The sequence below is a fragment of the Neolamprologus multifasciatus genome, chromosome 18, assembly GCF_963576455.1.
Source record: "Neolamprologus multifasciatus chromosome 18, fNeoMul1.2, whole genome shotgun sequence".
Taxonomy (NCBI): domain Eukaryota; kingdom Metazoa; phylum Chordata; class Actinopteri; order Cichliformes; family Cichlidae; genus Neolamprologus; species Neolamprologus multifasciatus.
Window position 1 is genome coordinate 35453640 of NC_140456.1, and position 21700 is coordinate 35475339.

Here is a 21700-nt window from a genome sequence, read left to right on the forward strand (position 1 = left end):
ATCTCCACAGATATTGCCGGCCTGTCCTCCTCTTTCTACCACACCTTCTGCTCCTGCAGCCAGTACTTGACCAGGAACAGACTGTGACAGCGGCAGCAGCCTGTCCGAGGCTCTGCTCAGCACCAGACGCTCACTGTAGGGACAGCCTGCTTGGTTTATGTGGTGGGAAGACTTTATGATCATTTCATGGATTGATACAAAGGTCAGCAGTAAAAATCTACTTGTTAAGTGAGTAAAATCAGCCGCTGTCTCAGTTACTGAGTTGTTAAGCTGCTGTTCATGTTTGAGGTCCATGACTGTAACAGCTGTACAGGTGTGGGCTTGTACTTAATGCAGGTTCATTTTAACACTATAACTGTTTGCTGCAGTTCAACATGACGAGCTGGTTTAAAACATGAATATTCACTTTTTCCACTGAACTACAATAAAGTGTTGTGTTGTATTTTTTTCTTGTTTTAATCGAGTGATGGATGATTTTCTTTGTTGTAAAGGTTCAAAAATCAGCATTAAAAGTACCGAGTGAGACTGAGAGCACTGATGTCACCTGTGACACTTTAAAGATTTATGGATGCAAATAAATGCAGTGCTGCAGTCAGTAAGAGAGGCGGGCTGCATGTGAAGTGTTAGCTACAGCAGGAGAGCGTTTCATATGTGTGCGCTGTGGTCAGCTGCTGCTGTAGCCAATCACAAACCTCGGACTGGCTCACACAGGCTCAGAGGCTAATTCTGGTTTTGGACTTGGTTCCTTTAATAGAATTTATTATGAATGTTATAATAATCATTGAATCATATATATACAGTATGATGATGTTAACTTCAGCAACCCAAAGCAGCAGCATTTATCTACACACTGAGACAAACTGAGACTCTGTGGTGACTTTGAATATAAAAGCACATTGAAACCTGCTGTGATCACTGAGGTAGAATATACAGGCTTCTGCTTGCTCTCCCTGCACGCTGTGCACTGAGCTCCTTCACCACAGCGGCAGCTTCACCACCTTTCTTTGTGTCCACCTCAATGATAAAGTCGTATTTGTCCATCATTCCCAGTAAAGCATAAAGCTGCTCCTGCCCCGTGGGCAGCGATGCTGCATTCAGGTGTAGAGCCACCCTCTGCGACACCGCCGCTGGGATCCGAGGAGGCCATTTGTGCTCAGCCAGGACTACAGTGACGTATGGAAACAGGCGCTCGACTGTGGACACAAAGACCTGGAGCAAAGAGGAGGAAGACTATGAAACAGCAAGAACGCTCCAACGCCTAAAAATGACACTTTTCCATCGTCTAACTGGATCGGCACTGGACATTGTTGGATTGGTAGTGAACTTGAGTTTTGCTGACCAAGCCTGAGCAGCTAAAAAGCCTTCATGAAGAACAGAGGATTGCATTTGCTTGGGGACCGTCTGACAAACATGGCAGCTTATACAACTCAAGCTTGCTACAATTCCAACATTAATCTCAAATAACTCTTTCTGTGGGGGTGTGATGAGTTTCCCAGCCAGGGTGGACCCTCAAAAGGAGGCTCCAACATCTACACCTGCTCGATTCTAGTTTGATGGATTTCCAGCCAGGTGTGTTAAACGTTACATGCGTCTGCTCTGTTATTTATTAACGTACTGTCTGCAGACTCTGCTTCAGGTGGGATCAGATGTGCTTACTGCTGTGCTGTCGCTGCTCTGTAAGCCCTCCATGCTGATCCACACGGGCCTGTGGAGCTCGTCGGCCCTGTAGGCTGACTGCAGCAGGTGAAGAGAAGCCTCCAGAAGCTGCTGACTATGGACCCTCAGGTAAATTCCCCAGGAGGCATCAGCAGTCTGCCCGAGGGTCTGAATAACATCCTGAGAACACACACATGATTGGCCTTAATAAAAATGTAACCAAGCTGGTGGTTGGCTGGTGATCTACAGATACCTGCAGTGTGAGGGGCTCTGAGCTCCTTCCAGAACCTTCTACCAGAAGGACTCCAGGTCGACTGCTGTCAGAGGTCACACGAACGACCAGCATCCCGCTGCCCCCACCTGTTAGTGAAACAGACTCAGTGTGACTTTAAGGTGGTGCGACAGCAGCATGTGCAGGTTTACAGTTTGACATCATCAGGATGAACAGCTGATCTGTGACATGCTGCATTATCATGAGGTGATAGGAGATCGTAGCTATGAAGGGACGGACAGGCTGTGACCACGACTGATACTCAAAGGGACAAATGTTTGCCGCACCTCTGCAGCAGTCACTTCCCCGTTGTCCAACACGCCGCCTCTGTCCACTGCGGCTTCAAACACTGATTTCTGATCAAGCAGCTGTGCTCTGTACTCTCTGCTCAGCACAGCTGTGAACACTTCTGTCGCTTTCATTTCTACCAAAACAACAGAAAGTTTTCGTTTTTTCACAATTGTTACTGTAACGGTCAAAATCCCAGGACATCAGCAGGTTCAGAAATGTTCAAACCAGCTTTTCTGCCACCAAGAGTCACTAAGAACATCATCCTGATGACCGATGTGAACACAAAGGTTCAGCTGCCACATGACGTCATACATCAAGTTCACTTTAAAATTACCTTGAGAAAAACCTCATGAGGGATCTCTGAATGCTTCGTGGCACAAATGAGGCAGTTTCTTGGTGTTTCTCGCCACAGTGCCACACTGTCATTCATAATGTTACCACCAGATGTCGCTAGCATATGTAAAGTACAACTTTGAGAGCGTGCTTTGCCCGGGCGTTTCAGTCTGGCACGTTAAAATCAGGTTATAAACCCTGAGGTGTAAAACGTTTGTGTCAACCTGCCTGAAAGCCGATGGAGCAGGGAGGCCCGGCCGGTGACGGGAAGCAAAGCCACAGCCAGGCGGTTCATGAGGTCTGAGCTGTAACCTGGGTGGAGAAACTCCATCAGATCTCCTCCAGGATAGAACCTCATCACGCTGTCCTTCTTACCTGTGAACACACACAATGAACGCATGAAGAACTAAACAGAAGCAAACTCTTCTTCATCTCAGAAGCTTAAACAAATACACACAATGAGCAAAAGGTTTAGTTTTCAATGATTTTTCTAATAATGTTTTTCTTCTTCAACAACAGTCAGAAAGAACTCACTGAAAACAAATCTGTTGATCTGAATAAATCACAAACACAATTATTATTTTACCCAAACATAATCTGTGTAAATCTGCTCCACATAAACGCTCCTCACCTACAGCCTGCTTAAATTCTGACAGCGTGGGTTCATATATGTCATAGTAGACTTGCCACGGGTGGGTGTTGTCACGGACAAACAGCAGGTCGCTAACGCTGGGGTTAACAGAGCCCTGCCACAAAGTCAGGCTGAACCTAGACACAAAACATACCAGTCAGTCTGTGGCGCTCATGGACAGACAGCAGCCCCCAGTTACTGGTTTGATTAGCAGATTTTCAGTCATTGCCATAGTAAACTTGGAAGTTATTCAATTCAATTCAATTCAATTTTATTTATATAGCGCCAAATCACAACAAAAGTCGCCTCAAGGCGCTTCATAGATACAGAGAAAAACCCAACAATCATATGACCCCCTATGAGCAAGCACTTTGGCGACAGTGGGAAGGAAAAACTCCCTTTTAACAGGAAGAAACCTCCGACAGAACCAGGCTCAGGGAGGGGCGGCCATCTGCTGCGACCGGTTGGGGTGAGAGAAGGAAGACAGGATGAAAGACATGCTGTGGAGAGAGACAGAGATTAATAACAGATACGATTCAATACAGAGAGGTCTGTTAACACATAGTGAGTGAGAAAGGTGACTGGAAAGGAAAAACTCAATGCATCATGGGAATCCCCCGGCAGCCTACATCTATTGCAGCATAACTAAGGGAGGATTCAGGGTCACCTGGTCCAGCCCTAACTATATGCCTTAGCAAAAAGGAAAGTTTTAAGCCTAATCTTAAAAGTAGAGATAGTGTCTGTCTCCTGAATCCAAACTGGAAGCTGGTTCCACAGAAGAGGGGCCTGAAAACTGAAGGCTCTCCCTCCCATTCTACTTTTAAATACTCTAGGAACAACAAGTAGGCCTGCAGAGCGAGAGCGAAGTGCTCTAATAGGGTGATATGGTACTACAAGGTCATTAAGATAAGATGGGGCCTGATTATTTAAGACCTTGTATGTGAGGAGCAGGATTTTGAATTCAATTCTGGATTTAACAGGAAGCCAATGAAGGGAAGCCAAAACAGGAGAAATATGCTCTCTCTTTCTAGTCCCTGTCAGTACTCTTGCTGCAGCATTTTGGATTAACTGAAGGCTTTTCAGGGAGTTTTTTGGACATCCTGATAATAATGAATTGCAGTAGTCCAGCCTGGAAGTAATAAATGCATGAACTAGTTTTTCAGCGTCACTCTGAGACAGGATATTTCTAATTTTAGAGATGTTGCGCAAATGGAAGAACGCAGTCTTACATATTTGTTTAATATGTGCGTTGAAGGACATATCCTGGTCAAAAATGACTCCAAGGTTCCTCACAGTGTTACTGGAGGCCAAGGTAATGCCATCCAGAGTAAGAATCTGGTTAGATACCATATTTCTAAGCTTTTCAGCGCCGAGTACAATGACCTCAGTTTTATCTGAGTTAAGAAGCAGAAAGTTAGTGGCCATCCAAGTCTTTATGTCTTTAAGACATTCCTGCAGTTTAACTAATTGGTGTGTGTTATCTGGCTTTATGGACAGATAGAGCTGGGTGTCATCTGCATAGCAGTGAAAATGTATGCTATGTCTTCTAATGATGCTGCCTAGGGGAAGCATGTATAATGTAAACAGAATTGGTCCTAGCACTGAACCCTGTGGAACTCCATAATTAACCTCAGTGTGTGAAGAGGACTCTCCATTTACATGCACAAATTGGAGTCTATTAGATAGATATGATACAAACCACTGCAGCACAGTACCTGTGATACCTACAGCATGTTCTAATCGCTCTAATAGGATATTATGGTCAACAGTATCGAATGCTGCACTAAGGTCAAGAAGGACAAGCACAGAGATGAGTCCACTGTCAGAGGCCATAAGAAGATCATTTGTAACCTTCACTAAAGCTGTTTCTGTGCTGTGATGAACTCTGAAACCTGACTGAAACTCTTCAAATAAACCATTCCTCTGCAGATGATCTGTTAGCTGTTTGACAACTACTCTTTCAAGGATTTTTGATATGAAAGGAAGGTTGGAGATTGGCCTATAATTAGCTAAGACTGCTGGGTCTAGAGATGGCTTTTTGAGTAAAGGTTTAACTGCAGCCACCTTGAAGGCCTGTGGTACATAGCCGATTATTAGAGATAGGTTGATCATATATAAGATCGAAGAATTAATCAATGGCAGGACTTCTTTGAGCAGTTTTGTAGGAATTGGGTCTAAAAGACACGTTGATGGTTTGGAGGAAGTAATTATTGAAGTTAACTCAGAAAGATCGATTGGAAAAAAAGAGTCTAACTTAACATCAATGGAACTAAGAGTAGCTGTAGATAATATTACATCTGTGGGATGATTATTGGTAATTTTTTCTCTAATGATAAAAATTTTATTTGTGAAGAAGTTCATGAAGTCATCACTAGTTAACGTTAAAGGGATGGTTGGCTCAAAAGAGCTCTGACTTTTTGTCAGCCTGGCTACAGTGCTGAAGAGAAACCTGGGGTTGTTCTTATTTTCTTCAATTAGTGATGAGTAGTAAGCTGTTCTGGCTTTGCGGAGGGCTTTCTTATAAAGCAACAAACTATTTCTCCAGGCTAAATGATGATCCTCTAAATTTGTGACACGCCATTTTCTCTCCAGATTACGAGTCATCTGCTTTAGGGTACGTGTTTGAGAATTATACCACGGGGTCAGGTACTTCTGATTAGAGACCTTAGTTTTCACCGGAGCTACAGTATCCAGAGTCGTACGTAGTGAGGAGGTGAAATTATTAACAAGATAATTGACCTCTGTTGGGGTAGCGTTCAGATAGCTGCTCTGCTCTGTGTTGGTACAGGGCATTGACGATGATAACAGAGGCTGGATTATATTCTTAAACTTAGTTACAGCGCTTTCAGAAAGACATCTACTTTGATAAAGTCCACTCTCCACTGCTGCGTAATCAATTATTGTAAATGTAAATGTTATCAAGAAATGATCAGACAGGAGAGGGTTTTCAGGAAACACTGTTAAATGTTCAGTTTCTATGCCATATGTTAAAACCAGATCTAGAGTGTGATTAAAGTGGTGGGTGGGTTCTTTTACATTTTGAGAGAAACCAATTGAGTCTAACAACAGATTAAATGCCATGTTGAGGCTGTCATTTTTAGCATCAACATGGATGTTAAAATCACCCACAATAATTATTTTATCTGAGCTCAGAACTAAATTAGATATAAAGTCTGAGAAATCAGACAGAAACTCTGTGTAAGGCCCAGGTGGACGATAGATGATAACAAGTAAGACTGGTTTCTGAGTTTCACAGCTGGGGTGGACAATGCTAAGCATCAGGCTTTCAAATGAATTAAAAGTCTGTCTTGGTCTTTCATTAATTAATAGACTGGTGTGAAAAATTGCAGCCACACCGCCCCCTCGACCTGTGCTTCGAGATTTCTGGTAGTTAGAATGACTCGGGGGTGTTGATTCATTTAAACTAACATAATCATCCTGCTGCAACCAGGTTTCTGTAAGGCAGAGTAAATCAATTTGTTGATCAATTATTAAGTCATGTACTAACAGAGACTTGGAGGAGAGAGACCTAATATTTAATAATCCACATTTCACTGTTTTACTCTTTGGTTCAGATGTGGATACTGTATTGTTCTTTCTTTGTAAATGTTTAAGTTGTTTGTTGCTGGTTTTTAGTTTGTTTTTTGTCTTTTTGGAAGCAGACACAGTCTCTATGGAGATGGGTTTTTGGGGGGGTAGCAGGAGGAGAGAAGCTGCAGAGAGGCGTGTAAGACTGCAACTCTGCTTCCTGGTCCCAACTCTGGATAGTCATGTTTTGAGGGGTTTAATAAATTTGTCCATATTTCTAGAAATGAGAGCTGCTCCATCCAAAGTGGGATGGATGCCGTCTCTCCTAACAAGACCAGGTTTCCTCCAGAAGGTTTGCCAATTATCTAAGAAGCCCACATCGTTTCTGGGACACCACTCAGACAGCCAGCAATTTAAGGAGAACATGCGGCTAAACATGTCACTCCTGGTCTGATTGGGGAGGGGACCAGAGAAAACTACAGAGTCCGACATTGTTTTGGCAAAGTTACACACCGATTCAATATTGATTTTAGTGACCTCCGATTGGCGTAACCGGGTGTCATTACTGCCGACGTGAATTATGATTTTATTGAATTTACGTTTACCCTTAGCCAGCAGTTTTAAATTTCCTTCAATGTCGCCTGCTCTGGCCCCTGGAAGACAATTGACTATGGTTGCCGGTGTCTCTAGCTTCACATGTCTGAGAACAGAATCACCAATTACCAGAGTTTGACCCCCAGCGGGTGTGTCACCGAGTGGGGAAAAACGGTTAGACACATGAACGGGTTGGTGGTGTACCTGGGGCTTCTGTTTAGGACTACGCTTCCTCCTCACCGTTACCCAGCCGCCCTCTTTCCCCAGCTGCTTGGGATTTGCCGGGGAACAGCTAGCGGGGCCTACGCTATCTTCGGCTGCACCAGCTACAGGGGCCTGGCTAGCTAAGGGTGAGAGCAGGGTGCAAAGCCGAGTCTCCAGATCAGTAATCCTGGCCTCCAGAGCTGCAAATATGCTACATTTGTTACAGATATCATTACTGCTAAAGGAGGCCGAGGAGTAACTAAACATCTGACACAATGAGCAAGAAAGTGCAGAAGGGACAGGTGAAGTAGCCATGGTGCTAACGGGTCGGCTACGAGCTAAGCTAGCAAAACAGTACAGAGACAGTGAGTGAATACTTGAATACTTGAATACTATAAATTAGGTAGTGAGTACACAGAAAGTGTGCTTCGGATGAAGCACGTGAAGATTATTATACTGTGAAAAAAGAATGTATTTAAAAGTTGTTAATTAAACTGCTAAGCAAATAAGCTACTCAGAAACACCACTGTGTTTGAGCAGGAACAGGAAGCGATACTATACCACAGAGAGAGCGAACACCAAGTGACCATGGTAACAGAGTTATCTGTTACCATGGTGACTGGTTGAGGAGCCAGCTCAGGTGCTGCCAGCCGCTGCGAACCAGCATGGCGTGGACTGGGAACGTCACCTAAGAGATGAAACGTTGAACAGTCAGCTCTGCCTTTCTCCGACACCTCAGAGCGTTCTCATCCCAGCACGTAACACACCGACGATTGTCCCAGGCGTGTTGGGATGGGAGCGTGTCGAACACCTACTGGGACCACTGAAACCTGGATTCACACTCACCCTTTGAGGTACGTCTTTGATCATGTTATACATTTCTTCCACCATGGCTCTGGAGTAGGTTTCGTTTGTGAGCTGGTGAATGTAGAGTACCTAAAGAAATAAAGCAGGTACAGCTGTTGTTCAGTCAAAAATATAAACCATGTGTTTACCATCTCCACTGGGTTCAGGCCAGGTGACTGTGGAGGCCAGGCCTCCATCACTCTCCTTCTTGGTCAAACAGCCCTCACACAGCCTGCAGGTGTGTTTGGGGTCATTGTCCTGTTGAACAATACATGATGGGATGTTGCTGCAGGATGCTGTGGTAGCCATGCTGGGTCAGTGTGCCTTCAGTTTAAATAAATCTCCAACAGTGTCACCAGTAAAGCCCCCACACCAGCAAACCATCAACTCCATGCTTCACAGTGGGAACCATGCATGTAGAGACCATCCATACACAAAGTGGAACCAAAGGTCTCAGATTTGGACTCATCAGACCAAAGCACAGATGGTCTAATGTCCACTCCTCGTGTTTCTTGGCCCAAACAAATCTCTGCTTGTTGATTTTCCTTAGTCGCAGTTTCTTAGCAGCTATTTGACCATAAAGGCCTGATTCACACAGTCTGCTCTGAACATGTAGAGATGTGTCTGCTACTGGAGCTCTGTGTGACATTTATCTGGGCTCTAATCTGAGCTGCTGTTAACTTGTGATTTCTGAGGCTGGTGACTCGGATGAATGTATCCTCAGCAGCAGAGGGACTCCTGGTCTTCCTTTCCTGGGGCGTCCTCATGTCAGACAGTTTCATCGTAGTCTTGATGGTTTTTCTGACTGCACTTGGGGACACATTCAAAGTTTCCGACTGACTGACCTTCAGTTCTTACAGTAATGATGGGCTGTTGTTTCTCTTTACTTAGCTCATTGGTTGTTGCCATAATATGAATTTCAACAGTTGTCAAATAGGTTGGTACACAGCTAACAGCCCTGACTTCTGCACAACACGACTGATGGTCCCAACACCACCAATGAACCCTGACAGGCTCACCTGTGAGGTGAAACCATCTCAGGTGACGACATCATGAAGCTGAGAGAAGGCCGCAGCTCTGTCAACAAAACAAAGGGCGCCTACTTACAGGAATCTAAATACATTTAGAGTTATCATTTTTTCCTTTGCTACATAATTCCATATATCTTGCTTTGATGTCTTCAGTATCTGCAGTGTAGAAAGTAGTAGAAATAAAGAAAACCATTAAATGAGAAGGTGTCCAAACTCTTGATGGGTAATGTATGTCAACATTAATCCAACTGTCTTTAATTTTAGGGATCACAAGAACATAAAAGCTGTTTTGTCTACTTTAGCTCAAAGGATTGTTTTGAAGCTCAAAGTTAAAATTCTTCTTTGAATTCTCTCATAAATGTCAGATCAGGATTCCTTGAGTCTCTTCCTGTTTCTGACAGGAACATTCCCAGAGCCTCGTCACATGCCTGCTACAGTGGTTCAATGGGATTCTTACTGTGAGCATGCTATACCTTCCATCCAGGAGACAAAGTCACGTCTGGAAACTTGTCCTGAACGAGCTCCAAAAACCTGAAAAAAGAGGAAGACATGGACTGATTCTTACATAGCGCTTTCCTGCTCTCCCAAGTTCTCCACACCACACTCACCCAATCACTTTCTTCTAAGCTTTTTAGTGCTTCCTAACTACATTCATGCTGAGATCGGAGAGCAACCTGGGGCTAGCATCATGCCCAGGGACACTTGGCATGCAGACTGGAGGAGCCAGGGATCGAACCACCAGCCTTCCGATCAGTCTTTAGATGTTAGACATTTTCCCTTCCTAACTCTGAACTCTGTCCGAGGGTCTGTGTCCGGTCTAGCTAGGATCTCATACCCGCTTCCATTGACTGGAGCTACAAAGCTTGGGACGTTGGGGCCTCTGAGGATGTCTGCATTCAGCCACACAGGTCTGTTTATTCCCTTGTTGCTTTCCTTTTGTTTAAGCAGGTCCAGTGACAAACCCACTGATTCCAGAGCCTTAAAGTCCAACTTGATGCCTGCAAACAAACACGCCTTTAAAAACTGATCTGATGGATGTTCTGTGGAGACAGCTCTGATCTGTACCTTTTCCAGAAGCCAGTACAGCATCTAACCATTCGTCGAGAGTGTTGTCACTATATATGTCGGGAGGGTGTGCCATGATCGGCACTGGCTTTTCATCAGGGGTCCCATAACCCATGAGAGTGACGTCAGCTTCCAAGATCATGGTGTCACCTGAAAAGATGACAGGAGGCGGTGTTTTGTCTGTACCTGACTGTAGGTTCAGGCACCAACACCATCAAATAATGCAGTGTTGTCTGTGTGAGTTTGGGTGTTTTTACCCATGAGCGCTTTGTACATGTCCTCCTTGCTGTTGGCTCGGTGAAACCACGTAGCCAAAAGGCCGTCCGCTTCACTGATGTTCCCCGTCTGCACCAAGTACTCCAGCATGTCTCCACCAGAGAACGAGGCAGAAGAAGGAGCTGAGGGACACGATTGGACAGCAAGACAGTGACAGAGTCATAGGTACGTAGTCCCTGTCACAGCAGAACTGGGAGCTTTCAACTCAAACAGCCGACGGTGTGTTTTTGGGGAGGCTGCTCTTTGTTGGGAGAGCAGTTTGTTTAAAGTTCATTCATTTCTTCAGCTTAAATTTTCTGTTTAAACCCATCCCTGTCATAGTCACACAGTCAACTCCAGGTCTCTGCATATAATTATATCGTTTCTTTTTTGTTTGTTGCCCAATAAAGACGTCGAAATGCTGCTTTGTGGCAAAACTGGTGCCAGACTTGAATTTTGATGGTTTGTGTATGAACTCTTTGTTTGAATGACATCAACCCCAGGCTCAGAAAAAGTGTAAGTGGTCTCAGTGTTTTTGACAGTAACAGCCCTGTGACATCATTTAGCCATCAGCAGGTTATCAGGTTCATATGGATGTAGGTCCAAGTTCAAAACACCCCATGTTTTATTATTTTTACATCAATATATTAATTCTACAAGATAACAGCTACAGTAGCCACCTCTTATTTCTTTATGTTTTCCTAGGAAAATACTAAATGGGAGCAATGTATGAAACATGCAGCCTGTACAGGTCTAACGAGCTTCAAAGATTTGGTCCAAACAGCCTAACCTGTCTCACACGAGCTCTCGTCTCTTTGGGAATATTTAACCTGAAGCTCCAGGTCCAGTGTGGCCAGTCCACAACAATGACCCACTGTGTGTTTTTCTATCATGATATGCTTTTACTGCACTGGCAGTGTGTTTGGGATTGTCAGCATGAAGCCATTGTGAGACAGATGGGATTTGAAAGTCTGCACTGGCTTAACGCTGCAGATACTCATGAATGCTTTTTTCTTAGTGTCTTTTTTAAAGAAGCTACTGTCACATATTACTCAAAGAGACCAAGGTCTAATAGCACAAAACACATTGTGTAACATTATCTTTGTTACATTTCATGTCAATTGATTCAAAAGTCACACAGTTCAAAGCAGCCGTGTACTTTTTGTCCACATGACTATGGTCCTGTCATAAGACCAGAAGCCAAATGATGAGCACTCATGCATCATGGCATTGCAATGAGCTGCAGTATGATATCAAATGAACTTTGATCACTGTAACCACTGATTTTAGCAGCAGCAATATAAAGTTGTGATGCTGACACAGCGAGTATTTAAGTGTCACGTTTGGAGAAGGCCCACTGCTGGAGGCTGCAGCACCCTGTGAAACCCTGCAACACTGTGGGCTGTTTCACCTGTGCAAAGACATCTTACTGTCACTGTACACTCAGGTGAACTCTACATGCAGTAGGTATGTATGTCACAACACTGCCAGTCGTGAACTTTGACCTTCCATTCGACTTTCAGAACCACGGCTAAGCCTACAGTCTGTGTTTGGCCTTATTAGACAGACACGGTGAAGAGGAAGGAGGGGGACACACGCAGCAAAGGGCCGCAGGTCGGACTCAAACCAATGTGGTCGCCTGCTCATCCAACTAAAGCAGGTCTTTGAGATACAGGTAAAAGGTTAGGTAAAAGCAGTAATGTCACAGTTTACTGATGGTATACATGACAGCAGTTAAAAAATCCTGAACTGAAATATTTGGAAGAACTATGGTGCAAATAGAAAACAAGAAACAAAGCTTTGGCACGTCTGCTCAGATTTGACTGTTGTTCAGATCCAATGCAGAGAAAATGCTTTGAAGAAAGGCCACAGGTGGGTAAAGGCTGCTGCATGGTGATGAGTAATAAATACATTTACTCAGGTACTTTTCATCATCTGGATCATAAAGTTGCATCATTGTTTTATCATTTATATCGTACATATTGTAAAAATGTACCTGACGTCTTAGTGAGCAGCACAACAGGCACAACGATGACAGTCAGCAGCACGATGAGCACAACAGCCACAGACGACATTATCAGCAGTCGTTTGGGCAGCACGCCACGCTTCTTTTGACCTCGCTCCACTCGCTGATCGTCAGCCTCGGGCTCCATCCTGTGGGAATACACGATTAATGCTCGTCTGTCTATTCTGTGTTAGAAGCAGCATTTCAGCATGTTGTAGAGGTTTACCTGAGCTTACACGTGCATGTCTCACAAGTGTACATGCTGCTTCATCTATTTTATTAAAGAGCAACTGATTTGTCTCCAACCTGTTTTGCTTTCCTTCTGATCCTCCAGCAGTTCGTTCATCTCTCCTTTTAGCCTCTCCTGCCATTCTCACACGTCTTTCTCCTCCTGTCCAGGTTCAAATGTCTAAGAAGTAGGAGACCTCAGGGAGCGCTCACTCTTCTTTTATACGATCCTTTATCTCAGGTGCAGAGAACAGTTTTCCTTCTGATAAGGCACACACACTCTTCAGTGTCCACTTGCTGCCTGACGAGCTGTGAAGCTCTTCTGTTATGTAATCTTCACTGTTCTGTTGGAAGAATTGTGCATTACTCCACAGTGCCCCACGGAAACATGGGAGGGATTATGGCATGAACATTTTCACATTTCTACAAACATGTTACTTCCCACAGGTTCGTGTGTCAGCCATCTGTCTCATAGTTACAGCACTGGTTCCAAACTTTTTCTGCTGCGCCCTCCTTTGTTTTACAAGAAAAATGTAAGTAATCTGCAATAAATTACAGGTAGTAATAAAATAAACTACTAACTCTTTTACGCTACGTCCACACCTACACGGGTGTTTTTGAACACGCAGCTGTTTCGTCCACGTAAACGGCGTTTCCAATCACAGAAAACTGAGATTTTTTAAACTCCTGTTTGTGTTTACGTGTGGACGAGGAATACAGAGTTCGTCACGCCACGTCAAAGGTATGTGCCTTTATTCACGTCACACTGTGGCCACGTTATTGTTTACATGAGATGAATTGCAGAATGATAGAGACAAATACTGTTAATCTGACTGTCTGCAGGTTTTACACACAGTTACTGTCCCTCCATTTACAAAGGCAGAGGCGTCACGCTGTGATTATTTTACATGTAGTTGTTTTTTCCTGTGTAATAATATTCAACATTGCTGTCAATACATTTTTAAAAAATGCCTCTCTGTGCAAAATGGGTTTAAAAACATAAACAGCTGTGGGATCCTGTTTGTCTGTGATTTAAACAGCCCAGCGCTGCTCCTGATGAAGGGAAACCAATCCTGCAGGGAGACCTACCTCAGCACTTGTGCAGGTGAAGCCAAAGGGAAGATTTGCTTCACCATATTTTCTAGTCTTTGGCTTAAAATGAAGTTGGTTTGGAAACATATTCAGCGATGCTTCATCTCCTGCTTTGCGTTTCTGTGGGCGCCGTGCTAGCAGTGTCCAAGCGTTTTGTTTTTTCCCTTTTCATACCGCCCCCCTGCAATTGCTTTTTGAAAACGGAGATTTTCTGTTTTCGTTTTAAAAAATAATCCTGTCCACATGTAAAGGTAGAAATGAAGGAAAACGCTGCTAGGAACATGCCAAAGCAACAGGTGGCGATATATTCCTAACCGTGCAGAAATGTTGGCCAATCAGAAGTCTAGAAGCCTCGGTGGGAAATAGTAAACAAAGCTGGGGCATAGAAGCAGAACCGAGTCGTATCTGTGGAGGGACAGTAACTGTGTGTGTATATGTAAGCATTTAAACACTGCAGAGACAATTAACAGTAACAGTATTGTAGAAATTCATTTCACCGAAACAATAACGTGGCGCACAGTGTGACGTCAAAAAATGCGCACACCTTTGACGCTGCGTTTTCTGCGTTTTTCTCGTCCACACGTAAACGGAGTTTTCAAAAATATCCACCCTGGCTGGAGTTTTTAAAAATCTCAGTTTTCAGTGACCAAAAACGCCGTTTACGTGTGGACAAAAGTGGCTGTGCACAGACTTCGGTGCTGGCTCCCCACGGCGTCAGGAATCAGTGCTGGATCCTGGAACAGAGTCACAGATAACAGTTCTGATGTTTTCTGATCCGGCTACGAAGGACCAAATAATGTCAAGAGATGTATTCTAAAACACTTCTTCAACTGAGAATCAGAGAAACACACATTTTTCTTGCTAGCAAGGGCAGTCACCAGAGCGCACGCACAAGAGTGAGGCTCAGAGACTCGCGCTGAGAGACTGCCCTGGTCTTTATTTATACATCAGTGGGTGCTTGTTCCTTACATTGGAATGTGGAGGTGTATATGTATGTGTGTGTGTCAGAGTGTGACCCCATAAACGACTTCCCTTAACCTGCTGGTCTGGAAAATCCAACAGTTCATCTATATGTAAAAAAGGCACTTAGACTAAAACTGACATAGCTACGTTAATCCTACCGTAAAACAATAAGACAAGGTACGACCTTTCCCCTGCTCCTAGGATGTGGGGGTGAACGCCAGAGCACTCTGGAATGCACACAAAGCTTTTGCAGACAATTAAGGATCGCACATCCTATCACTACCATATGCAAACTTATATTATTAAAAGATTATACTGACTACTAAGTACAATTTTCCATTGACACCTAGTAAGCTATCGTACTTTTTCCTTTGGGAAGGTACCATCTGTGCAGTCTGCAGTTCTGTTGAAGAAAGATGTTGAATCTATTTAATATTTCTTGAAAAATAATTTATTTATGTGCATTTTTCCCCACACTGCATCAAATTAAGGTTGATTACATCGATTAAGCATCATGAGGTGGGGGGTGGTTCCCTATTTTTTTTTTTTTTTTGTTACTGGGAGTTGGACCCTGTTAGTCAGTTTGCTTAATATTTACGCCAAGTACTCTTTAAAATACCAGAATAGGGAGGATGGAGCAGGTTTAAGTTTATTAGATTGATCAGTGTTGCTGAACTATGAAATATTTTTTTGCATACAGGTCTAACAGAATAGCTTTAGTGTTTTTTTTTAAACTTGAGTATAAACTTAGGCAAAATGCAGCAAGATATTAAAAAAACAGTTTTATTGATTAAAAACACTATATCGGATTCATATCGGTATCGGCAGATATCCAGATTTATGATATCGGTATCGGACATAAAAAAGTGGTATCGTGCCATCGCTAGTTACTATGGCGACTCCAATAGGGTTACCTGTCAACTGTGGTGTATGTATGGTGAAAGTCCCTCTTTTTGCTCCTCCCCTCACCTGTGGATGGATGGTGCTGTTACCGTGGTGACAGCTTGGATGTGTTTCAGTCCTGCCTGGTTATCACTGCAGGAATCTTTACTTTCACATTTATTACAGGTAATAACTCTGATTTTTCTGTGTATTATGAACTAAATGTATCCTGATACACACAGAGATGGATGAGCAGAGGTCACATGATGAAAGACAAAACATGGAGTCTTTGATTTATTTAGATATTTATTGATGAATGCAAACAAACCCTGACACTGAACCATCGTCGAGCTTTCACAGAACAAACCTGATCACATGACCTGCTGACCCAAACAGTGAAAAGCTCCATGGCAACAACAACAAACAGCCTCACATATGTTAACAGAGGCTGTTAGAAGCACAGAGTCTTTACAGTCTTTCTCCTGTTTGTACACAGATCTCTGCACATCTTCATCACAGTTACTCACAGACGTGCAGAGTGTGTGGATATCAAAGCTAAGTTTCCACCATGTTTGTAGTCTGTACTGGGACTCATGGAGCATCTCTCTATGAGCACTCAGTGCTTTAAACAGTGAGTCCCAGTTTAACCAGCAGCCTTCACACCACACATCACACAGACATGGAAACTTCAAACCCTCAGACTGAAGTCACTGGCAGTCTCTGGCACCAGCGACTGCGCTAACAAACACAGCAAACAGTGAAGGTTTGGTAGAGAAAGCCGGTTGGGTAATACCAAGTACGCGGCGGAGGAGGCGCGGTTACATTACTAGATGATTAAACATGAAACTATTTTGCTGATAATAATTGAAGTGATTAAAGAAACTCATGATAATTCATAATTTTATAAACTGGAATGATGAAATTATATTGGCTGGATCTGATTATTGGGGGGTCATGACCCCCGTAACCCCCCTGGAAATTACACACCTGGTCCTGAGGTCAAATCCACCATCTTTGTTTCAGTGCTGAGCTTCATGTTCTCCCGTGTTTGTGTGCGTCCTCTCCGGTACTCCGGCTTCCTCCCACAGTCCCAACACATGCAGTTAGTGGGGTCAGGTTAACTGTGAGTGGTTGTGTCTCTGTGTTATTCCACCTTAATAAATGACTTCCTGTTAGCATTAAGTGCTTCTGTAGGACTTGTGGAGATCAGAGAAATATTTCACTGCTATTGTTCATGGTCATCATTGCTGGGTCTAAAGTCAGACCCCGCTGATCCCAGAACTTATTCCCGTGAAAGAAAAACAAGGCAACAGCGATCGATCTTTTCACTTGCAAGGGAGGCCTTGTCGGTATCTCAGCTCATCACAAATGACCTCCCCGACCGCCCCCTCTTGCCTCCTTTTATTGACAATGTTTACACAATAAACTTCCCCACGTAACCCCCCTTGGTTACAAAGACAAGGCACTGTGTGTGTGTGTGTGTGTGTGTGTGTGTGTGTGTGTGTGTGTGTGTGTGTGTGTGTGTGTGTGTGTGTGTGTGTGTGTGTGTGTTGTGTGTGTGTGTATACTGCTGATCAAAGGGTCATATAACATAAAAGCACAGGAACATCCTTGGTCATAAAGAGGGTAGTCTCCCCCACACCCTAGATAACACAGTGAAGCCATACAAAGGGGAGCAAGTTTACCAACATCAAACAGACCTTCACAAGGATGTTCCTGTGATTAAAAACACTACTGCCCCCCTCCCAGAATCTTAAGGATCTGGGGAGGGGAGGACAGAAAGAATTCCTTAAAACAATGTACAAATGGTAACATAAAAATGACAAACATTTAACAATTCACCTTAACAATCATCATTACCATTGCATTAATACCATTAATAACATAATCTACAGCATTGATATTGTATTCAGATGTTTAAACATATTGGCACCCAATTAACTTTTATTACAGGTGCAGTTATAACCACTTTAAACTGTTGAGTTAAATCTATAATCTTAAATGTTTATGTGCAGATTACATTGCATTATAAAAGAAAGGCTTAACTCTGAGTACACTCTGTGCCAAAGTAGACAGGAAGCGCAGGCTTTTGCAGAGCGTGCTTGTGAAAGTGAAACTAAAGCAGAGTCTAAGTGTGAGTTACTTTGAGGAGCTGTTGGGAGGATGCTATTTGAATAACCAGGTTATTCATTGTTATCTTTTATTCATTTATATCCTTTTTATTAAGCTTTGAGTAGTGGCATTCATTTACAGCATTTACTCAATATATTACATATATATAGTTTTAGTAAACTGCTACACATCTGAGGGTGGCCTCTGTCTGGTTGTGAGTGTTAGTGGGTGAGAGGTGACACAGAGTGAGGTCAGGATACACACACACACACACACACACTGTAGGTAGGCTTATGTTCTAGGTGAGAGTTCAGATATATTTTGTTTGTAACTGCATTTTTGTGCGTGCAGAATTGCTAGTTTGTTGCAGAGCATGGCCCGAGGTTTTGGAGAAGAGAGAGCGAGATGAGCTACCAGAAGCACCTGTCACGGAGGCGAAGAAGATGCTCTTTTAAACTTTGTTAAAGTCGTTAACGGAACATTTGTGGTTTTGAAGCTTATGCATATATTGTATCTGTTTGACGTATGAGGGGGCGTCATGAAAATAAACCTGATGGTATAAAACATCTGCTTGTGTGTTGCTAGGCAGAGATCGATGCTGATTGTGTAACAGTGTTCATCTCTCACCGCGTGTGTGCATTAAAATCGTCGTTTGACCTAACCCTCCTGGATCAGTGTTGTTTGTGTCCCTTCTCAGTATCTGAACAACAGACTGATGTCATTTTCATGGTTGGATCATTTAAATGAAGCTGGACTCAGATGCAGTAAATAAGTTGATTGATCATTAATGAATAAAGCTGGTCAAACACATCACGTGGACACATGTGATTGTGTATTGTAGTATTGATCCCAATGCTGGTATCAGTACTGGATCAATAACACTGGATGGATGCGTTCAGCATGGAGCCCCTGAGCTGTGTTACAGACAAACATGGAAACTGACAGGTCTGTGTCATTCACAGTCTGTAACACTTCTAAACAACAGAGGCTGACCCAAGTGCCTCAGAGCCAGGCACGCTCACATCACAGCTCTCTAAATAAGCCAGTTTCAAAATAAGAGCTGAAAGCTGTGTTTGGTTGTGTTAGCTTATTATTGTGGAGACTAACATTCAGTGATCATGTGTTCAGACTCATAATGATTCCTCTCAGAAATCCTGATCTTTGTATTTACTGTGTGTTGGATCAATAACTGAGATTCATCGTATCACACAGCTGTGCTGCTGCTGTTGGTGATGTCAGCACATCTGGAACAATACGAGGTATCTGCTACCAGACTGAGCAGGACGTGAGACCTGTGGACTGTTTAAAGCTGTCCCTCCACAGCTCACTCAGACCTGATCCACACCTCAGTGATATTCTCTGACTTCCTCAGTAGAGACAGAAACCATTCAGATCTGGGACGATCAGCTGACTGATGATGTCACACAGACTGTGTTTTTCAGGAACAGTGATTCTGATGTGAGCCTGCTAGCTGACAGCAGACCTGATGAAACCACATGTTCACATCTGTGAGGACAGACTGGACTCTTTGACTGCACCTTGGTTCTCCTCAGAGGTCTGTACAGGAGCATGTCCACCCCCACTGAAGATCTCAGTCACTGTGAAACATAGAAAGCTGCTTGTGTAGCCTCTGCCTCACATGTAGATACAGCTACAGGTTTCTCTGTCAGTCAGACTGAAACAGTGTCCTGATGCTGCATCATTCAGCTCTGTGCCCCAGTCAGCATCACTGTGAGCTACCAGTGTCAGTGTTTCTGCCCTTTTCCTGTAACACTACACTCAGCACAGGCTCAGCTGCTATCCAGTGTTGGACTTTGGCTTCAGCTGCTGTGATAGATCCTCTAACATAGATCAGCTCTGCTACATGTTGTTAGATAAGTGCAGCTGCCTGTCATGTCCTGATGTTTCTCTGGCTCAGCAGCTTCTCCATCAGAGGTTCACATGGAGCTGATCCAGTATCTCCAGTAACTGTGTTCTGTGCCTCACTGGTTCATCCTTCTGTCTGTGTGACGTCAGTCAGATGTTGAAGTTAAACTCTGTAATCTTCACTGTGTCACAGAGTTCAGTGAGTCCCGTTATTCACAGTATCAATCAGATCATCAGAGAACAGCTGATCAGCAATCAGTGGTGCCAACAGCACCTCCTGTGGTGAGAGGATGCAATAATGCAATGTAGCATTTTTACACTCAACACTTCCAGTCATGGAAACTGTCTGTTGGATCTGTTTGACGTTGCTTTCTTGTGTTGCTTTCTTGGTTAGAGTTCCTCACAAATGTCCAGATTATTCTTCTAATGAGGCGTCGACCATGTTTTCAGTTCTTTGGAAGAAAACATCGCCCTTTGCCATCCTTACTTTTCTTTGACTTCTTCAAATGCAGCTGAACTCCAGCTGGTATTTTATTGGACTTTGCAGCTGTTTCTGGTCATCAGTTCATTCCTGCAAACCTCTGAACCTGAACAACAATGATGCTGCATTGCTGGCTGATCCCAAAAGGTTGATTCTGTTCATCTGGACGTTTTCAGAAACGTTTGCTCACTGATCAGGTGACTTCTTCAGTCTCAGCTGACTGCAGCTTTACAACCTTACAAACAGCACATTTGCACAATGACTGAAACCAGCAGCACCTGATATATATGATACTAATATAATACATATACATATATAATCCATACTAATGATGAAGGAACTGAGCTCACAGTCCATTGTTCATTCAGTGAACTACTCAGTTTATTTTGGGCCTCAGAAATGCTCACTCTGTTTGTACATCACTGTCAGCAATAGACTCATTCTGCTGTGTGGACAGGAACACATGTGACATCACTTCCTGTTTGTTTGTGACTGAAGAGGAAGAAGTTTACAAGGAATCATTTAGAAGAGTTTCAAACATCAACTGATTGAATCCATGAATCTGAAAACGTGTTTGTGAGTGAAAGAGACAGACATGTACAGACTGAACTATCTGTTCAACAGTCAGAGTGTTTCTGTAACAGGAGACACTCTTTACACCCCACTCAGCACAGGGACACTGAGGCACCAGACCAGACATTAAACCCAGGATAAAGAGTTTGAGTGAATGTGGTGTTGAAGGTGTGGAGGTGGATCAGAGTGTCAGAGGAGACTCTGTAGAAGGACAGAGTGCCAGCAGGACAGTCCACATACACTGCTGCTCTGTTAGAGACAGAGGAGGAGGAGGAGGAGGAGGAGGAGGAGGAGGAGGAGGAGGAAGAGGAGGAGATGGGTGCTTGTCTCTTATTGTGCCAGACAGAACGAGGACCATCATCAGAGCAGTACAGACTCCAGGACTGATCATTGAATCCAAACAAACAGTCAACACTGTTTCCTTTCCTTCTGATGCTTCTGTAACTCACTGATATATAAACGTTTCCTCTCCACTCGACCTCCCAGTAACAGCGACCAGTCAGACCATTTCTACACAGCAGCTGAGGACGAACATCAAATCTGTCTGGATGATCAGGATATGACTGAACCTCCTCCACATGTGTCACCTTCCTGTTGTTGTCAGACAGTTGGAGCTTTGTGTTCACTGTGTTTGTGTCGATTGTGAGTTGACAGGAATCTGATGGAGAGAACAAACACAATCCAGCTGCAGTTATTGATCCATCATCTGTTCATTGATTGACACTTTGATGATGACTCCTGACATGATGAAGATGGTTGAATGTGTGCTGCTTTGTTTTCATGAATCCCATTA

The 21700-nt window shown here is 43.6% G+C and overlaps 2 protein-coding genes across 10 annotated transcripts in view; both read right to left on the reverse strand.

Moving 5' to 3' along the window:
* Positions 1-280: 280 nt before the first annotated feature.
* On the reverse strand, positions 281-13157 carry LOC146498533 (protein FAM151A-like). The gene is made up of 13 exons (XM_085140039.1): positions 13017-13157; positions 12702-12859; positions 10708-10848; positions 10451-10600; positions 10221-10383; positions 9859-9916; positions 8355-8444; positions 8120-8196; positions 3183-3319; positions 2780-2926; positions 1910-2016; positions 1657-1836; positions 281-1209 (listed from the first exon to the last, which is right to left on the reverse strand). Exons 1-13 carry the CDS (start codon positions 13079-13081, stop codon positions 913-915), a joined length of 1770 nt encoding a protein of 589 aa, XP_084996165.1. The 5' UTR covers positions 13082-13157; the 3' UTR covers positions 281-912.
* An 11-nt stretch (positions 13158-13168) lies between these two features.
* Positions 13169-21700, reverse strand: part of LOC146498534 (protein NLRC3-like) — a 64951-nt gene continuing 56419 nt past the window's right edge. For 7 of the 9 annotated variants that reach the window (XM_085139949.1, XM_085139947.1, XM_085139944.1 and 4 more), the window contains one exon: positions 20691-21565. In XM_085139949.1, the coding sequence (XP_084996075.1) occupies positions 21000-21565 (566 nt within the window). In that variant the 3' untranslated portion in view covers positions 20691-20999. Of the gene's footprint in view, positions 13283-14708; positions 14765-20690; positions 21566-21700 lie in introns of those variants that run through there. The other 2 variants (XM_085139953.1, XM_085139954.1) reach the window with 2 other exon arrangements.